This window comes from Maylandia zebra, linkage group LG3 (genome assembly GCF_041146795.1).
Source record: "Maylandia zebra isolate NMK-2024a linkage group LG3, Mzebra_GT3a, whole genome shotgun sequence".
Classification (NCBI taxonomy): domain Eukaryota; kingdom Metazoa; phylum Chordata; class Actinopteri; order Cichliformes; family Cichlidae; genus Maylandia; species Maylandia zebra.
In genome coordinates, this window is record NC_135169.1 from 8,861,168 (window position 1) to 8,879,788 (window position 18,621).

Here is an 18,621-nt window from a genome sequence, read left to right on the forward strand (position 1 = left end):
CAATGTTGGATATAAATGTTTAGCTGATTAACAGTCAAACGCAATCTGCTTATTTACAAACTTAATGATTTATGGAGTCATTTATAAAGTCTGTGAGTGATTAATAAAGTATTTACATGAACGTTTATACATATACGGATCATAAAATGAGCTTTGTGTGTTAATAAGGGTTTTATAAATACAACTGTCATATTGCAACTCGTGATTAATTCAATTAATCGTTCAGTATTTAAACTGCAGCATTCATTCATCTGGACCTAACAGTATTTATTGATGAAACTGAAGGTCAGCAGGCCTTGGAGACTCAAACAAGTCTCAGCTACAAGAGAAGCAGAAAACAGACACAAAGTGAGACACAACATAGAGATATTAGATGAAGCTGTCATGATTCTGGTCATTTGACACAGCGTTTTCTTGTGTTTTCTTGTATTTTGGTGTCTGTTATGTATTATTATTTAAGGTTAATATACTAGTCTCCTATGTTTTAGTTCCTTCTTCATTTAGGTTCCAGTTGTGTGTCTGTCCACTGTGTCCCTCTCTGTGTTTGTGTGTGTCCTTGTGTCTTGTGTCCCTTTTCTGTTTCTATGTTCTCTTTCTTGTGTTTCATTCCCTGTCTCCGCAGCCCGTCATCTCTCCCCCCTCTCCCTCACCCTCGCCCTCTCAGGTGTGTCTCTGTGTGTCTCTCTTGCCTGGTGTTGTGTTTGTCCCCCTGTGTTCCATCTCATCTCCTCAGTCTCATGTCAGTCATATGTTTTCATGTCTGCGTGTACTATTTTCAAGCTCGTGTGTGTTTGTCTGGTTCTCACTGTATATGTCACTTCCTGTCTTACTTTGTAATGTGTGTTATGTTCAGTTTTGCTTCCTCTGTCTCATTGTGTCTGATTAGCTGTGTTTCCCTGTTGTTTCTCTACCCTTGCTATTCCTTGTGTAAGTCCTGTGTTTCCCTCTGTCCAGGTATCTCCCTCATACCTGGCTGTGTGCTGTGTTTGTTGGTTTAGCTTCCTATGTTTTGTATTCTTCGTTCGTTGAGTTTTGAGCTTATTTTTGCATCCATGAGTCTGCGTTTGGGTCCAGTCCTGCCTGCTTCACACAACAACTCACATCAGTACCGTATTTTCACGACCATAAGACGCACTGTACTAAAAGGCGCAGTCTCAGTTATGTGTGCCATTACTGTATTTAACACACACATAAGGCGCACTGGATTATAGGGCGCATACAAGTACCGTATGCGTATTTAAAAATAAAGCGGGAGCAAACCTGAGTTCGGTACCTTACTCACATTTTTATTACCAGTAATCGTCATCATCAACAACACACAAGCATACAAGTGTGCGTATTTAAAAATAAAGCAGGAGCAAAACAAAGTTTGGTACTCACATTTTTATCATCAATCAAACCCATCGAAGTCCTCATCCTCTGTGTCTGAATTGAACAGCTGCGCTAAATCCCCATCAAACATGCCAGGTTCACTGTCTTCACTGTCAGAGTCACTTTCCGTGCCGTGCGGCTCCTCGGAAACGATGCCGGCTTTTGCGAAAGCTCGAACACAGTGCCAGCAGACATGTTAGCCCAAGCATCTACAATCCATTCGCAAATTGTGGCGTAACTCGCCCGGCGCTGCCTTCCACTCTTGGTGAAACTGTGGTCTCCATCGGTCATCCATCGCTCCCAGGCCGCTCGCAGCCTTACTTTGAACGGGCGGTTCACACCGATGTCCAGAGGTTGGAGTTCCTTTGTCAGGCCTCCCGGAATGACAGCAAGCTCAGTTCATTTGTTTCACTAGTTTTTTCAAATCGGCTGTGAGATGGGCACGCATAGAGTCACAGATTAAGAGCGATGGTGATGCGTGGAAAAAACCACCTGGTCTCCTTACATACACCTCCCTCAGCCAGTCTTTCATCATTTCCTCATCCATCCAGCCCTTTTCATTTGCCTTAATGATGATTCCTGCTGGAAACTTCTCTTTAGGCAAAGTCTTTCTCTTAAAAATCACCATAGGCGGCAGTTTCTGTCCATTAGCATGGCAGCCAAGCACAACAGTAAAAGAAGACTTTTCATACCCCGTTGTGCGTATCGCTACCGTGCTGGTCCCCTTCTTCTCCACAGTGTGACTCACCGGGATGTCAAAAGTGAGCGGGACCTCGTCCATGTTAGTGATGTGGCTGGGCTGGATGTTTTTGTCGCCGATGTGTTTGCTGCAGTAGGAGCGGAAGATGGCCAGCTTTTCCTTATAATCCGCTGGAAGTTGCTGCGCTACCGTAGTCCTGGTCCGGATGGAAAAATGGCACCGTTTCATAAAACGAGAGCACCAAGACGGACCTCCTTGGAAATGTTCAATGTTCATCTCTTCAGCTAGTGAAACTGCTTTTAGCCGAATGGTGACCGTCGAAACGCTTCTCCCACTCGTTCTTTGCTCGATGATCCACCGCTCGAGTCTTTCCTCCAACTCGGGCCACCTCGCCTTATGTCCGCGGAAACTCAGCTGCGTCTTCTTGACCTGCCGGAGCTTGTTTTCTAGCTTCCTCCACTTGCGAACCATCGATTCGTTAATCTTAAATTCTCTCGCCGCTGCTCGATTTCCATGTTCCTCCGCGTAGCTGATGGCCTTCAGTTTAAACTGTGCTTCGTAAGCGTGTCTCTTTGCCATTTTCAGGGTTGTTAAAACAACGATGTCCTGCATAATGCACATACCTGTTCTTTTATACAGGTATGTGCGATTGTCCCGGTATATACGATCAACGCCCACACTTCACCCTTTAGCGTTCTCATGGTGTTCTCTACTACGTCCTCCTTACAACACACAGGGCGCACTGCGCTATAGGGCGCGCCGCACTTTTTGAAGAAAATCTAAGACTTTTAAGTGCGCCTTATGGTTGTGAAAATACGGTATTCTGCAAACATGACTCCTTTAATGTTTGCAGAATACTGATGTGTAAGCAGGACCAGTCTAAGTGTGTAGGAGGGCTTTAAGAAAGAAGGAACGCTGAGTGGTTGGAGCCACAGAGAGCTTAACTTAAACACACTGAAGCTCCTTCATTTATAAACAAAAGGTTATCAGGAATCTATAGTTAATATTTGACAGAGCTTCACAAACGTGCAGTGCAAACACCATAAACAAAGTGTCTGTGAGGATTTCTCCTGTACTCCTATGCTTCTGTCCAACATCAGAGGTCAGCTGGTGTTTTTCACTGTGGACAGACTCAAACACTGTTCTCTCCATCAGCAGGAGGGTTGTTCTTAACCCTCATAATGTCTTCCCATTTGCCATTCACCTGTGGTCCTCAGGAGTCAAAAATATCCTCACTTCTTTTGAGTGTTTTTTAAAGTACAAAGTATAAATTGTCAATCAATTCAGCGTTACACCTTAGTTTTACTTAAGATTAACACATTACCACAAAATTACCCTTCATTTTGCAATATAAGGCCACCAAACCTTGTTTACATAAAGTACACTCTGTTTTTGAGTGAGTCGATAAAATATTTAAATGTTTAGACTATTTCGGCTCTTTGACTAACCACGGAGTGCTCTACGTTGAACTTTAGTTAGAATGGTTTTTTTTAATCATTTAAAACTTTAAACGGCAGCCTTCCCTTGGATCTCAGGTCTTTGGTCTGGGGCTCGGTCTGCTCTGGAGTAGCCATCCGAGGGTAGCCCGGCAGCTCTTTTCTAGGTGGGTGGTGCAACTGTCCCTCCAGTGGTCCTCCTTGGGTGCTTACAAGTGCTTTGGGGGCCTCTAGATGTCCGGGGCCTGGTTCTCCTCCGTGCCTGCTTCCTAACCTGGAAGGCTATGACTCCCCACACCTACTATTAAACAGTAACATGGAGAAACCTTTGAGTACAAGCGCGCTCACACACACAGGTGTTCACAGGCACAAACTATCTTTGTTGGGATGTCCATGCATTGTTTCTGTTTTTCTCTTTCCCATCCTCTGGTCCTGTTCGTTCTGATTGTAGTAACGGAAAATAAAAAATAATTCAAAATAATAAAAAAATCCTAGCAGAAATCTAATAAACTACAAAAATCAAGTGGACCAGCGTAGTAAAGGGTCAAAATGTTGGGTATTTTTCTTGGCCTTCAAACAATAATTCTGATACTAAAGTGCTGGGGAGGACAGACAAAAAAACAAAAGAAGAAGAATGTATCTAACACCATCATTCAGCTTTGTGTTGTTTCCTTTCTCAGTAACTTCTGTCTATTTTTGTTGTGCTGCTTCCTCCTTTTCTCTTTGGTTCCTGTTTTCATGTTCTTACCACTTTTAATCAATTTGTCATGTGATGCTTGTAAGCCTCCTTTTCAGTTCAGACGCACTCAGATAAAACACGGATTTCAGTCACAAAGCAGGGTGATTTACATGTTCCAGATGTCTTTCTGTGTCATTTGATACTCAATATTTCAAAACAAAGTTACATGTCAGGTGGTGAATTTGTGTTGTTACAGCTTTTCAGCAGCTGCTCTTTTCAGCTATAACTGACTGAGACAGGACTCTTCCAGACACTCTAAACCAAGCACAATGTACATTTCAAATTCCTTTAATTTTAAATATGTTTATATTGTCTATGCTGTAATATAGTCAGATCTCTATTCATATTAATGTACAGAATTCACCTGCTTGCTGCTACTACTGCACATTCACCCAATGTATATACTATATATATATAATGTTCATCCTCAACCCCCCCCCCCCCCCCCCCCCCCCATTTTTGCACATGTCGAGGAGCGTGTCAGGCTACATTTCACTGTGTGTTATACTTGTATAACTATGCATGTGACAAATAACGAACCTTGAACCTTGAACCTTTTCTTTTTGTATTTAATGGATGAAGACAAAGATGGAGAAGTGCCATAAGTCACAAACAAATATATTTATCTGAATATGAAATATGAGTTTAACAAAGTATGTTATTAGGGGCAATCGTGGCTCACGAGTTGGGAGTTCGCCTTGTAATCGGAAGGTTGCTGGTTTGAGCCCCGGCTCAGACAGGCTCAGTTGTTGTGTCCTTGGGCAAGACACTTCACCCGTTGCCTACTGGTGGTGGTCAGAGGGCCCGGTGGCGCCAGTGTCCGGCAGCCTCGCCTCTGTCAGTGCGCCCCAGGGTGGCTGTGGCTACAATGTAGCTGCCATCACCAGTGTGTGAATGTGTGTGTGAATGGGTGGATGACTGGATATGTAAAGCACTTTGGGGTCCTTAGGGACTAGTAAAGCGCTATACAAATACAGGCCATTTACCATAGTCTAAAATTACACCTTGGGATGGAGCTCATTCTGCTGATCACACACTTCATAATGTCTGACTGAGAGTTCACTGCTGCAGGATTTATCTTCACTGTTGCCAAGGAAATAGTGTTTGATGTTCAACCTGAGCCAACCACAAACTTTAAATTTGGGATATAAGGACTTTGGTGAAGACAAATTTTACCTGAAGAAACACAAGAATGAAGCTTTGTTTGTAAAGGTGGACTGCCAGCCTCTACCACCCCATCTCTCATCATATGACAGGACAGGCTTCAGCCCACTCTACAACGGTGAACTGGATAAATGGTTGAGAAAAGGGATGAATGGAAACGTCGAGAGCACCTGTATCAGGTGGTGAGACAGATCATATGGTAACATGATGATTTTAATCTTTGTAAATGAAAACTACAGGCTGCGGCTCATTAAAGCAAGCCCCACCCTCACCAACCCCTCAGTGTGGCGACATTTAGTGAGACTGCATGTGTTAAAGGGGAAGTGATGAAGCTGCAGGCGTCTCTGTGCTTCTCAGACTGATGTTCAGTCGTCATCCAGACATAATGAAGACTCCATGTGTCTCTCTGCTCCTCGGTGAGTCAAACTCAGAGATCCTATGCTCTTTCATTCATTTATTATCCATTTAATAGAGATTCACTGCACTGAACAAAGAAATAACAGGAAGCTCTTCCTGACTCGCAAAGCTGGAGATAAAAATGGAACCAAATTTTCATTAAACTGGATTTAGCCGTTCTACTTTTAAATACTCTAGGAACAACAAGTAGGCCTGCAGAGCGAGAGCGAAGTGCTCTAATAGGGTGATATGGTACTACAAGGTCATTAAGATAAGATGGGGCCTGATTATTTAAGACCTTGTATGTGAGAAGCAGGATTTTGAATTCTGGATTTAACAGGAAGCCAAAACAGGAGAAATCTGCTCTCTCTTTCTAGTCCCTGTCAGGACTCTTGCTGCAGCATTTTGGATCAGCTGAAGGCTTTTCAGGGAGTTTTTAGGACTTCCTGATAATAATGAATTACAGTCGTGCAGCCTGGAAGTAATAAATGCATGAACTAGTTTTTCAGCGTCACTCTGAGACAGGATATTTCTAATTTTAGAGATGTTGCACAAATGGAAGAAAGCAGTCTTACATATTTGTTTAATATGTGCGTTGAAGGACATGTCCTGGTCAAAAATGACTCCAAGGTTCCTCACAGTGTTACTGGAGGCCAAGGTAATGCCATCCAGAGTAAGAATCTGGTTAGATACCATATTTCTAAGCTTTTCGGGGCCGAGTACAATAACCTCAGTTTGATCTGAATTAAGAAGCAGAAAGTTAGCGGCCATCCAGGTCTTTATGTCTTTAAGACATTCCTGCAGTTTAAGTAATCCGGTCTTTAAGTGATGACATGATGATTCCTGCTTCTGGGCTCAAAGTATCCTACGTTTAATATGGCTTTTGTGTTTTTAACATGTTTTAATGCTTCGTATCTTGTTCTATTTAATCCCCCCCCCCCCCCCCCCCCCCCCCCCCAAATACAGTCACTGCTGGCCTGTCTCGGTTTTTATCACCACTATTTATTTTTAAAACCTTAGGATGTAACTACAGCCCAGCCCAAGCAGCAGTATATGAATGACTAACCTGGTATTGTGGATGGATTATCTCATTTGTTCTCCTGACTGAAGTTTGGTCCGTTTACAGCATCCTGCCATGTGATTACATTTGTCCATAACCATCAGGACCCCTCACGTTCATTTTTATCCAGTGGAAAAAGTTAGCGTTCATCCTCCAGCTTCACTGTGTTTATGTTATGCTAACATAGCTGTGTAGTTAGCGGTCACGTAGCACATCATTATATACCAGCTAGTCCAACTTCAGTAACCCTACTAACATCACTGCTGTTTAGTTTCCTGTCTTCATTTATGTTGAAAGTGACAACAGAGGTGTACGCTTGAATTTGTTTCAGAAATCTCTCAGTCAGAACCAATGACTGTAGAACACATGGACGACACGACAGCTCCCCAAAAATGAAGCCAAAACGTCTCTATCGCCCCCTGGTGTCTGGCTGCAGTATAGGTCATAAACCCCGCCTCCTCCATGTTAGCGGATGGGACTGGGGTCAGACTAAAATTAATTTATTCTCCTCAGATAATTTTTTTCCAAAGATTCTTTCTTTTGTTATCAATAGTTCTCATCATGCTGATTCATGTCCGAGGGGTCTCCTCTCCCATAAGTTTGATTCTAATTCCTACCGCGGTGATGTTAAATTGGGGTGAAACGTCATCATAACAGCTTTGACTGGCAGCTGCAGTCACGGAGAAACTTGCGTATCTCTGTTCGGGAATAGCAGATAGAGCGTAGGCTCTGAGAGGACGCCCAGCGTTTACGCTACGAAAACACGACCGAGTGTTTTAACCTGACAGTCTGAGGTGTTCTTCAGTAAACTGGACTACCCGACAGAAGGACCCGAGGCCCTGCTGCAATTTTTCGGTAAGTTAAACGTGTTTGTCAGCTAATCCGTAACTACCGTCCTTAGCTAGGTCCTAATAGCTAATCCGTGCAGGTGAATGAATTTACCCTGACTAAAGAAATCAAGAGAAACGCTCCGGGCTCCTCAGTTACTAACTACCATTACTGTACTTGTATTACAAGTATTATACTGTAAAAGCAACAGGCTGCACCCTGCTTCAGCTCCTATGCAGAGCTGAATATTAAATATGTGCAAACAGCAGCATGTTTTCAGTCTCTTGCCACATCTGTAAAGACAGTAACACCATTTTTTTAAGCTTGTACTTCAGTAACTCCTCATTAATCAGTAACTATGGATTAAACTGTAGAACTGAAAAAAATGTAAGAGAACAACTTCAGGTCCTGAGTGTGTGAGGACAGAAGAATCAGCTTTATTTCAATTTTGAGGGATAAAATTTATATTTGAGTTTGATGGTTCTGTTCTCTTTGTGATTACAGGAGCTGCCCTCAGATTCAGACCTCAGCACCACCCAGTGACAGCAGACAGATCATCCAACATGTTCGCATGTTAGCTGCAAAATGAACTGATGAAAACAGTACAAAGGTTAAAGTACCACATGTGCTGTAGTGAAAGCTGCAGCTGTTTTATTGATAAAGTTAGAGACAAAAAGTCAAAAGGATTACTCACACCTGTAACTGTGTCACTATATGTCAGCATTAACAGTACCTCAGTTTGGTGTTTCACAAAGCTGCTGATCTCAGACCTGCACAGCTTCCATTTTAAACACTTGATGTACTCAGCTGCATGAAAAGCATATGAGATTTTCTCTAACACAATTAAATAAAACCTGATGAAGGTCAAAGGTCGTCAATTGTATGTTGAACTACAAACTTGTCATCTGGAATTCTTTTACAGTTTTTTGCAGATAGTGTGTTATTTACCATAAAGTGATTCAGAGTTTTTCATACCAGAGTAACCAGAGAGGATCACAAATTTTTAAATATATAACTTTCCCAGCTTGGTGGTCTCCCTCACTAGTTTCTCTCCAGGGTGAATGTAGCTGTTGATATAATATGGACTCTATTATTAAATGAAAAGAACAAATTAGACTACACTACTGAAACGTTCTGCTGCTGTTTTTAAAGTCTCCATGTTACCAGGCTGTAGAGGGCTCTGAAGATTTAAACAGTTTTAGATCCATTACACTCACAGTCTTAAATGTTAAAATCTCAAAGGACAGCGTTATATTTTTGATATTAACAGTAACTCTGGGCCTCTGTAGAGTGTGCAGATGATCTCATCCCTGTCTAAAAACGGATAAAAAACATAAGAAGAGCTGAATCCTTCAATAACACAGACTATTAGAGTATTAGGTGTGTAGCACCGCTAACTAGCTAGCAACAAGCCTCCAACACATTGCGTATGCTAGCGGCTAATCTAGCAAGGGAGACTCCTAAAACACACTCTCTTCAGGCCCGGACAATAACAACAAGAAGGCCCCTCCCCTTCCCGCCAGAAATGGGCAGTAACGCGTTACTTGTAACTTGTAACGCGTTACTGTAATCTGATTACTTTTTTCAAGTAACGAGTAAAGTAAGGGATTACTATTGCAAAAATGGTAATTAGATTACCGTTACTTTACCGTAGGAACGCTGCGTTACTGCGTTACTAAAACCGTGATTTTTTGCGAGAGTGTCTCATGACAGTGACGTAAGCGAGTGCGACGTTCGTGACAACAGCTGTGTGCAGATCAACAATGGATCATATATCGAGTGCGGGAGAGAGTATGAGCGTGCAGCGTTTAAAGCGTGGAAGTACTGACCTTATGTAACCAATACGTCTACTCACCAAAGAATGAGTGAAGCAATATGGATAACAGCAGAGGACAATTTATTTAGGGTTGTAACAGCCACTATGGTGTGGTGTCCGTTTAAGACACCCAAGTCGAGGGTTGATGGTGTCATCAGTTTGTGCCACTGGTCTCTCTCTCTCTCTGTGATTGTGTGGACACGTGCCTTCACGCTCGTGCTTAACGAGGGACGGACTTATGTTTTCTTTTCCAGACCTTTTTTTGTTTTGTTTTGCAGCGCTTGGGTTGTATGAACGCTGGGCATTTTGTTGTTGAGCCGCAGCCGTTCAGCCGGGCTTTTATACGGTTGCTGAAGAATGCGTATTAAAGAACCACCGTGGATTACTGATACCAGCGTGGGTGTGTATTCTTCCGCCTAGCCTGCTAGGTGTTTTGCCGCCTCTTCTCAACCACACAACACAACCCAACGTTACAGGGTCTGATGGCAATTTACCATCGGTGTCCAGCACTTTAAAGGATTGATGGACTAGAGCACATCTGTCCTTAACATACCCTCTTAAACATCAGCTTGACACTGATATATCAAAGGAAACTTAGCCGACTCTAAGTGCAAATGTTTCAACCTGAACAACTTAAAACTTCTCTGGGATACAATGTAAACAAAGACAAGAAGAAGAAAAATATTTCCATCAATAGTCACTTCTCCTAACCAGGAGACAAGTGAATATATTATGTAAAGAGTCCTTTTTCTCAGTCCTGGGGTTGTAACACCACAACCTCCTCAGTCCGTAATCAGAGAGTGTCTATTTGACAATAACCAAAATGTCTTTGGATAGTCTTTGTGAATGCAAACAAAACAAAAAAAACCAAAAAAAAAACCAAACAATGGTATTAGCTGGCCAGCAAAATAAAGAGAGTGTATGGCACTGAGTGCGGGCGCGTGTGTGAGTACTTCGGTCCAAATAATCGAAGTCCGGATGGATGAAGGGATGGCAGCCACTTGTCCTTTAATGGCACCAGTAAGGCAGCACAGCAGCGAGGCGTCTGGCAGGAGAACGAACAATAGTCTTTTTTTAAGGCTACTGCAGAAGGAGATATTCCCCGCTAGCTCACCCAAGCTTGCTCTCTGGCACAGCTACAAGCCACGTGAGCTCATAGCCCCTCCCGCTAGGATGTACTACCACAGTCGACTGTCGTAAAGCAGCCGCAAACCAATAGCAATTAAAAAAACTCAAAATCATTGAAGAACATTTTATAACACCCAATATAGATATATACATATATACTGAATATCACACAATATCAGATAACCAAATTAACACTGGGTTACACTTACTTTGAGTTTGATTCCATAAAACGTGACAAAAACATTAGTGTCCGTTGTGCGTGGGAAGAAAACTTGTTTTTACAGCAAAAAAAACCCTAAACTTCCAAGCAAGCACCGAGTGCGCTACAGTCTAATGGGTAGTGATGTGCGGATCGATCCTGAAATATTGATTCTCCGATACCAGTCATTTATGTTCTAGAATTGATTCTCACATTAAAATATCGATATTTTAGTAATTTCGGGTAAATTTGTAGTTTATATCATTAACAGGAACACAGTGGAAAGAAACGATAACATTCGGATTGTCTACATTCAAAGGAACTACTTCCTCTTCCGCCTTTCATAGTCATGTGCGAAATACGGCTGTATAAATGTCTCGCAGCCCCTTGGCGTGCGCACTCACAACAATGGCTGAGCGTAATTGTGCGGATGTATTTTACCTCCACAAACAGCTGAGACGTGGTTTGCGATACATGTGGCAAAAAAGTGAGGTGTTGTGGCCATACTTCCCAACCTTGAGACCTCAGAATTAGGAAGACATTCAAAAGGGCTGTTGGGGGGGGTGGTGATAAATACATTTTACAGGGTTTATTTATCGGATAAAATACGTTAAATGTCACCGTTATTATTGGCCAGTCCAAATTCAGAGGCTGCTTCCACCTGAGGACCCGTCCTTCGTGGTCTAAAGAAAGCCGGGTAGTACTGCACGAGCTCCCTCGGTGGAGTGAAACTCTGCCGTCTGCTCCTTGCTATCTAAAATATAACAGGGCGCTGGCGTAAACTCTCGACCGTCTCACACTTTGTTTAATTAGTTTTCTGTTTAACGTTTATTCAGCTGTGTGAAAACCCCGGAGGAACCTTCCCGATGGATTAATAAAGTTAAATTTAATTTAATCTAATCTAATAACTTTAATTTCAGCGAAACCGATTTACTCACGAACAAATAAAACACTGAAAAAGCCAAACAATAACATTTTTAAGTTATCAAAGTGACTTATATATCATGTTTAACCCGAGTAGCGAAAGACCGCGGGGGGTTTGAAGACGATGTGTCGGTCGGCTCAGATATTTGAAGTTTACACAGCTACATTCTGAAAACCTGAAACCTGAAAATATGTTAAAAGTTTTTTTGCGACCCAGAAAGAGAAATAAGAGTAATATTAAAACTAAGTAGCTGCCGCCATTGTTGGAAACTGGAATTGGCTGGGCCGCGCTATGAATTCTGCGATATCGTTTTTCAATTTTGTTGTCCGGGTGGAAAATCGGGAGAAATTCGGGATTCTCCCAGAAAAATCAGGAGGGTTGGCATGTATGGTTGTGGCAACATCACTAACCTTGTCTAACACCTCAGAGTAAATCATATCACAGAAAATTACGAGCGTATGTTGAGACGAACTGAAGAGGAAGACAGGGACAGGTGACGTCTCTCACGGAGTCCTTTAGTGCTGCAGGCAGGCAAGGTGTTCAAATAGCACAACTTCAGTTTTTTTTATTTCTATATGATGAACTCTCCATTATTAAGTGATAAGAACAAGAAATCTGGTGTCCTGTAATCATTATGACACTATAATTTGAGATACAATAAATAAAATACGTTTTTGTACAAAGTATCGTATCGGATCAGTATCGTCGATACCACCCTGAATATTATTTGGTATCGGATCGGAAAGGAAATCAGTGGTATCGCACATCACTAGTAATGGGAAACTCACAGAGAAACTTGCGGATTCTTCCACTGACCGCTGCGGCACACCTGCACCAGGGTAAACCTCCGCCTACCCTGCTCCTGCTTTACAGGTGAAAATAGAGCAACAGGACCGCTGAGTCTTTGACTTTATTTATTTTCTGCTGTGTTTTACTTGCATCTATTTGAAAGAGTGAGTGTAAACACAAAAAATATTTTATTTTATGTGCTGGAATGTGCAGAAAATAAGTTTAAATGTTAAACAAATTTCTTCCAGTCAGAGAATGTTGCATATAATTAAGTTTTTGCTTCATGCATAAAGTTTAAAGTTTTAAAAAGAGACTTTTCCATTTGATTATATTTTGTATGATGGATTATGCAGTAAAAGTAGAATTGGGCTGAAAGATCTATTGCTTTATTACCTATTCAGGTTGTAAATCGTGTTTTTAAAAAGTAACTAAGTAACTAGGTAATTAATTACTTTTGAAAATAAGTAATAAGTAAAGTAATTGGATTACTTTTTGAAGAAGTAATCAGTAATTAGTTACTGATTACTTTTTTCAAGTAACTTGACCAACACTGCTTCCCGCACACACTAACTCCCTTTTTCCTGCACCACAACCAAACGTGTACCTTAAAGAAGCAACAACAGTGTACAGAGATAGCCAAGCTGTAACTGTATGTTACGGCCCTAGCAGGGCCTCCTCCTGAAGGTGCCTGTGTGGGCGTGTCCCACCACCTCTTCTGCCTGAGGTGCCACCTTTCCCTTCTGTGCAGCTGACTCTCGTCAGTAATTAAAGAAATTTAAGCCCAGTGAAAGGTGAGCTCTGAGCCAGAGTGCCATTAGTGTGGTTTCAGCTAGTGAGCTGCGTTTTTGTGGTTTTCAGCTAGTGCGCTGCGTGTCCGTGTTTGCAGCTAGTGAGCTGCACTCTTTTTGACTTACTTTGTACTTTATTGACCAATGCTTGAGTTTTGTTTGTTCCTTTAAATGGTGATAGCGGCTTTTCCGTCTCTTTTAGTTAGTTTTAATAGAAACTTTAATAAAACTCTTTGATTTAACCATTCTGCCTCTGTTTCCTTTTCCTAACCTGGACACTTTTTGTTACTTCCCCCCCTCATCGCCTGGACCCTTTTAGGGGAACGTAACAAGTGGGGGCTCGTCCGGGATCGTTGAAAAGGAAAGTTTTGAATTGAAGTTGGTTTTTGATTATCTTGTTTGTTTTCACCTTTAGAGATTCACAACTTCCCAGTTAAGTTAGGTGAGTGTCCAGCTGAGCTTATTAAGTTCTTCCTTCGGGCACTCTTTTGTTGTTTTGCCTTTCTTATTTTTGGAGTAATCCTGGGCGGGGCTAAGTTTCCTGTTGGGGGTAGGCAATTCAGGGCTCCAGTCGCTGAAGTTCTGCCTTTCAAGTCGCCTCGAGCCCAGCACGCTCCAGAAGATAGGTAGATATAGTTTGGTATGCTTAGGAACTGGGCAAGTCGTAGTTGTTCAATGTGTATGCTGCAAGAGGTAAGTTGGTCAGTTAAAGTAAGTTGTGTAGTTCTCCATTAATTGTTCGGTAGTCTCGGAGTGAGTTGGCAGAGGGGTGTGGTGATGTCCTAATTAGGGTGTGTTTGCTAAGCCTTCTCTGCCCCCGAAATGGATGATACAGCTAGTGCACAGGTGTCTAGAAGCTCGTTTGTGAGCAATAACATCCACCTGGTTCCAGTCTTCTGTGAATCCACTGTTCAAAGCTTTTTCAGTGTATTCGAACGCATAGTAACCGCACTGCAGTGGCCTCAAGACGTGTGGGGGTGATGTTGCTGTGTAAATTGACAGGTAAGGCTCATGAAGCTTGTTCTAGTCTGTCTAGGGATGACTGCCTAGCTTGTGAAAAGATTAAAAGTGCTGTCCTCCAGGCCTATGAACTTGTACCTGAAGCCTATAGGCAGCATTTTCGGGGTTTGAAGTTCACACAGGGTCAGTCCTACCTTGACTTTGCTAGGGAGAAGGCAAAGCTCTTTGATAGGTGGTGTTCTGCAAGCCAGGTTAACAATGTGGGGTCCATACGTGAGCTTATGCTGGTGGAGGACTTTAAAAACTCTGTTCCTGAGTCTATTGCTTGTTATTTAAGTGAGCAAAGGGTTTCCACATTACAGCAGGCTGCCACACTGGCAGATGAGTTTACCCTAGGTCATAAAATAAATGCTGTAGAATGTGATACCCCTCTGTGCCATAGTACACCTTGGAGAGGTAAGAGTGGGCCAGCTAACAAGGCTGAAAAAGTTGTGGTTTCGAGACCCAAAACGAAGCTTTGTTTCTTCTGCCACAAAGCTGGACACCTCGTTGCTAATTGTTTGAAGTTGAAACTCAAACGGAAAGCCCGCTCAAAGCAAAAAGGGCCTGCTTTGAGAAAAGTCAGTCGTGGTTCTCAAACCGACAAGGTTGCAAGGCTAAACTTGGAGCAGAATTGCTCAGTAGCACTCTGTAGTCAGTGTAAGAGGTCAACTAGCCCTGAGCTGCTGCTGGTTGACAATGTCCCAGTTCCTCAAAATGACCTGCATTCTCTCGGTCTGCGGCCACCCTCAGTCAGTATTTTGAACCCACTGAGATGGGGTTGGCAGCTTCTGCAGGCGATGCCTAACCGTTGCTATGGGGTTTGGTAGGTGGAAAGCCTATAATTTGATGATGCGACGGTAACGGACTTGATTAGTTGTTTTGTTTATCATAATCATTTGACAAACCACAGGTTTGTATTTATGGGAGGGGGTGTTAGCAGGGCCTCCTCCTGAAGGTGCCTGTGTGGGCGTGTCCCACCACCTCTTCTGCCTGAGGTGCCACCTTTCCCTTTTGTGCAGCTGACTCTCGTCAGTAATTAAAGAAATTTAAGCCCAGGGAAAGGTGAGCTCTGAGCCAGAGTGCCATTAGTGTGGTTACGGCTAGTGAGCTGAGTGGTTGTGGTGTTTGCAGCTAGTGAGCTGCGTTTTTGTGGTTTTCAGCTAGTGTGCTGCGTGTCCGTGTTTGCAGCTAGTGAGCTGCACTCTTTTTGACTTACTTTGTACTTTATTGACCAATGCTTGAGTTTTGTTTGTTCCTTTAAATGGTGATAGCGGCAATAAGTAAAGTAATTGGATTACTTTTTGAAGAAGTAATCAGTAATTAGTTACTGATTACTTTTTTCAAGTAACTTGACCAACACTGCTTCCCGCACACACTTTAATAAAACTCTTTGATTTAACCATTCTGCCTCTGTTTCCTTTTCCTGACCCGGACACTTTTTGTTACTTCCCCCCTTCATCGCCTGGACCCTTTTAGGGGAACGTAACACTATTTTTCATACTGTGTAGTTATTATGTTACATGTTTGATTCTGTATAAGATGTTCTCAGAGAATAAATGCTGCATGTTTATTTTGTTGGGTAAGATAAACATTACGGCGCATGTGTGGGAGCAGGTTAGAATGCACCAGTACGGCAATGGAAATGTGTGCTGTAGCAGAAAACAGTTTTTTGACCATGACATCATGTATTTGTATGTATGAGTCAGAAATAACTCTGGACAGCTCACATTAAGAAGTGGAAGAATTATTTTTTCAAGGCTTGGGACAGAAATTCACCACTACAGTGTGTGTTATCTGGCTTCATGGGTAGATAAAGTTGCGTAACATAACAGTGTAAATGTATGCTATGTCTTCTGATGATACTGCCTAAGGGAAGCATGTATAATGTAAACAGAACTGGTCCTTGGTAATGACCTAGTTTCTAAATTATTTTTTCAAAGGATTCATTTAATTAAAAAGAATATACCTGAATCATTTAGCACCTACAGTGCTTTGAAAAAGTATTCATACCCCTTGAATTTTTACACATTTTGTCACCTTACAACCACATAATTAAATGTTTCTTATTGAGATTTTCTGTGATAGACCAACATAGTTGTAAAGTGGTACAAAAGTTAAACATCTTTTTCAAAATTTAAGCAAATAAATATCTGAAAAGTGTGGTGTGCATTTGTATTTAGCCCCCTCTGAAAACCTATAGACAAAATCCATTGTTATCATTTGCCTTTAGAAGTCACCTAATTAACTAATCAAGTTCACCTGTGTATAATTTAGTCTCATTATAAATACAGCTGCTCTGTGACGGCCTCAGTAGTTTGTTACAGAACATTAGTGAACAAACAGCTTCATGAAGACCAAGGAATCCCCCAGGGATGGGTTATAAAAAATATCCCAAGCTATCCCAACATCTCAAGGAGAACTGTTCAATCCATGCAAACATGGAAAAATTATGCTCCTACCAAGACATGACCATCCACCTAAACTGACAAACCAAGCAAGGAGAGCTCTGGTCAGAGAAGCTTCCAAGAGGCCTACGGCCAACTTTGGAGGAGCTGCAGAATTCCACAGCTCAGGTGGGAGAATCTGTCCACAGGACAACTGTAAGTGTGTAACCCACAAATCTGGCCTATATGGAAGAATGGCAAGAAGACAGCCAATGTTGACTGAAGGACATAAGAAGTCCTGTTTGCAGTTTGCAGGAGCCATGTAGGGGAACACAGCAAACATGTGGAAGAAGGTGCTCTGGTCAGAAGAAACCAAAGGTGAACTTTTTGGCCTAAATGAAAGCGCTATGTGTGGCAGAAAAGTCACACTGCTCACCACCCTGAATGTACCATACCCACTGTGAAACATGGTGGTGGCAACATCATGCTGTGGGGCTGTTTTTCTTCAGCAGGGACAGGGAAGCTGGTCAGAGATGATGGGAAGATGGATGGAGCTAAATACAGGGCAATCTTGGAACAAAACCTGTTGGAGGCTGCAAAGGACTTGAAACTGGGACACAGATTTGCCTTCCAACAAGACAATGACCCTAAATATGGCATTAGAACTTCAGAGGAATTGCCTGTAAATGGTAAATGGCCTGTATTTATATAGTGCTTTACTAGTCCCTAAGGACCCCAAAGCGCTTTACACATCCAGTCATGCACCCATTCACACACACATCCACACGCTGGTGATGGCAGCTACATTGTAGCCACAGCCACCCTGGGGCGCACTGACAGAGGTGAGGCTGCCGGACACTGGCGCCACCGGGCCCTCTGACCACCACCAGCAGGCAACGGGTGAAGTGTCTTGCCCAAGGACAAAACGATCAAGACTGAAATGGTTTAGATCAAAGAATATCCATGTGTTCCCATCCGATCTGTCTGAGCTTGAGTTGTTTTACAATGAAGAATGGGCAAATTTTTCAGTCTCTAGATGTGCAAAGCTGGTAGTGACATATTCCAAAAGTCTCACAGCTGTAATTACAGTGAAAGGTTGCTCTACAAAGTATTATTATTGATACAAAGTCAGAGAGATCTATGTTTTAGAAGAATCAGAAGGTCTCAAAATGCGTACTCTGAAGTGTGCGGTCGCTGGATTGGGACACAGCCAACCTGTGTGTTTCTGTTCATTCTTTGTCAGGTTGGCTGTTATTCCTTGCCATGTTTCCAAGTTGCCATGTTTCATGTCCCAGGTATTTAAGTAACTCATGCTCAGGGTTTTTTTATGTTCAGTTCTAGTTTACCCAGTTTAGGTCAGTGTTTATTTTCTTATTGGTTCACCTTGACCTTTGTTTGTAATGTTTTTATCAGCCCTATTAAATGGCTCGCTTTTGTTAACATTCAAGTTTTGTTCCACATTCTTTGGTGTCTGCATTTTGGGTCCTCTTTGCAAATTCATACAGTGTGTTGCTGCATACCGTGAAACGATATTGCGCAGATCTTCCAGGAGGTGGAGGTGGTCAACACATACAAGTACCTCGGGCTGTGGGTGGAGAACAAACTGGACTGGTCATGCAACACGCAGCACGTGTACAAAAAAGCCCAAAGCCGACTGTACTTCCTCAGGAGGCTGAGGTCTTTTAACATCTGCAGGAAGCTCCTGAGGATGTTTTACCAGTCGGTGTTTGATGGAGTACTTTTCTATGCTGTGGTGTGCTGGAGGAGCAACACAGCAAAGAAAGACTCATCCAGGCGGGAGAAACTAATCAGGAAGGGTAGCTCTGTGGTCAGCATGAAGCTGTACTCTCTGGTGAGGCTTCATGTCCATAAAAAAACAAGAAAAAGAAACATTTT

At 42.4% G+C, this 18,621-nt stretch overlaps 1 protein-coding gene across 1 annotated transcript in view; it reads left to right on the forward strand.

Moving 5' to 3' along the window:
* The first annotated feature begins 5,748 nt into the window (after positions 1-5,748).
* The window catches only part of LOC112431961 (uncharacterized), a 107,009-nt gene continuing 94,136 nt past the window's right edge, over positions 5,749-18,621 (forward strand). Inside the window, exon 1 of the mRNA XM_076882332.1 lies at positions 5,749-5,826. Within this exon, the coding sequence (XP_076738447.1) occupies positions 5,772-5,826 (55 nt within the window). The 5' untranslated portion in view covers positions 5,749-5,771. The remainder of the gene's footprint in view (positions 5,827-18,621) is intronic.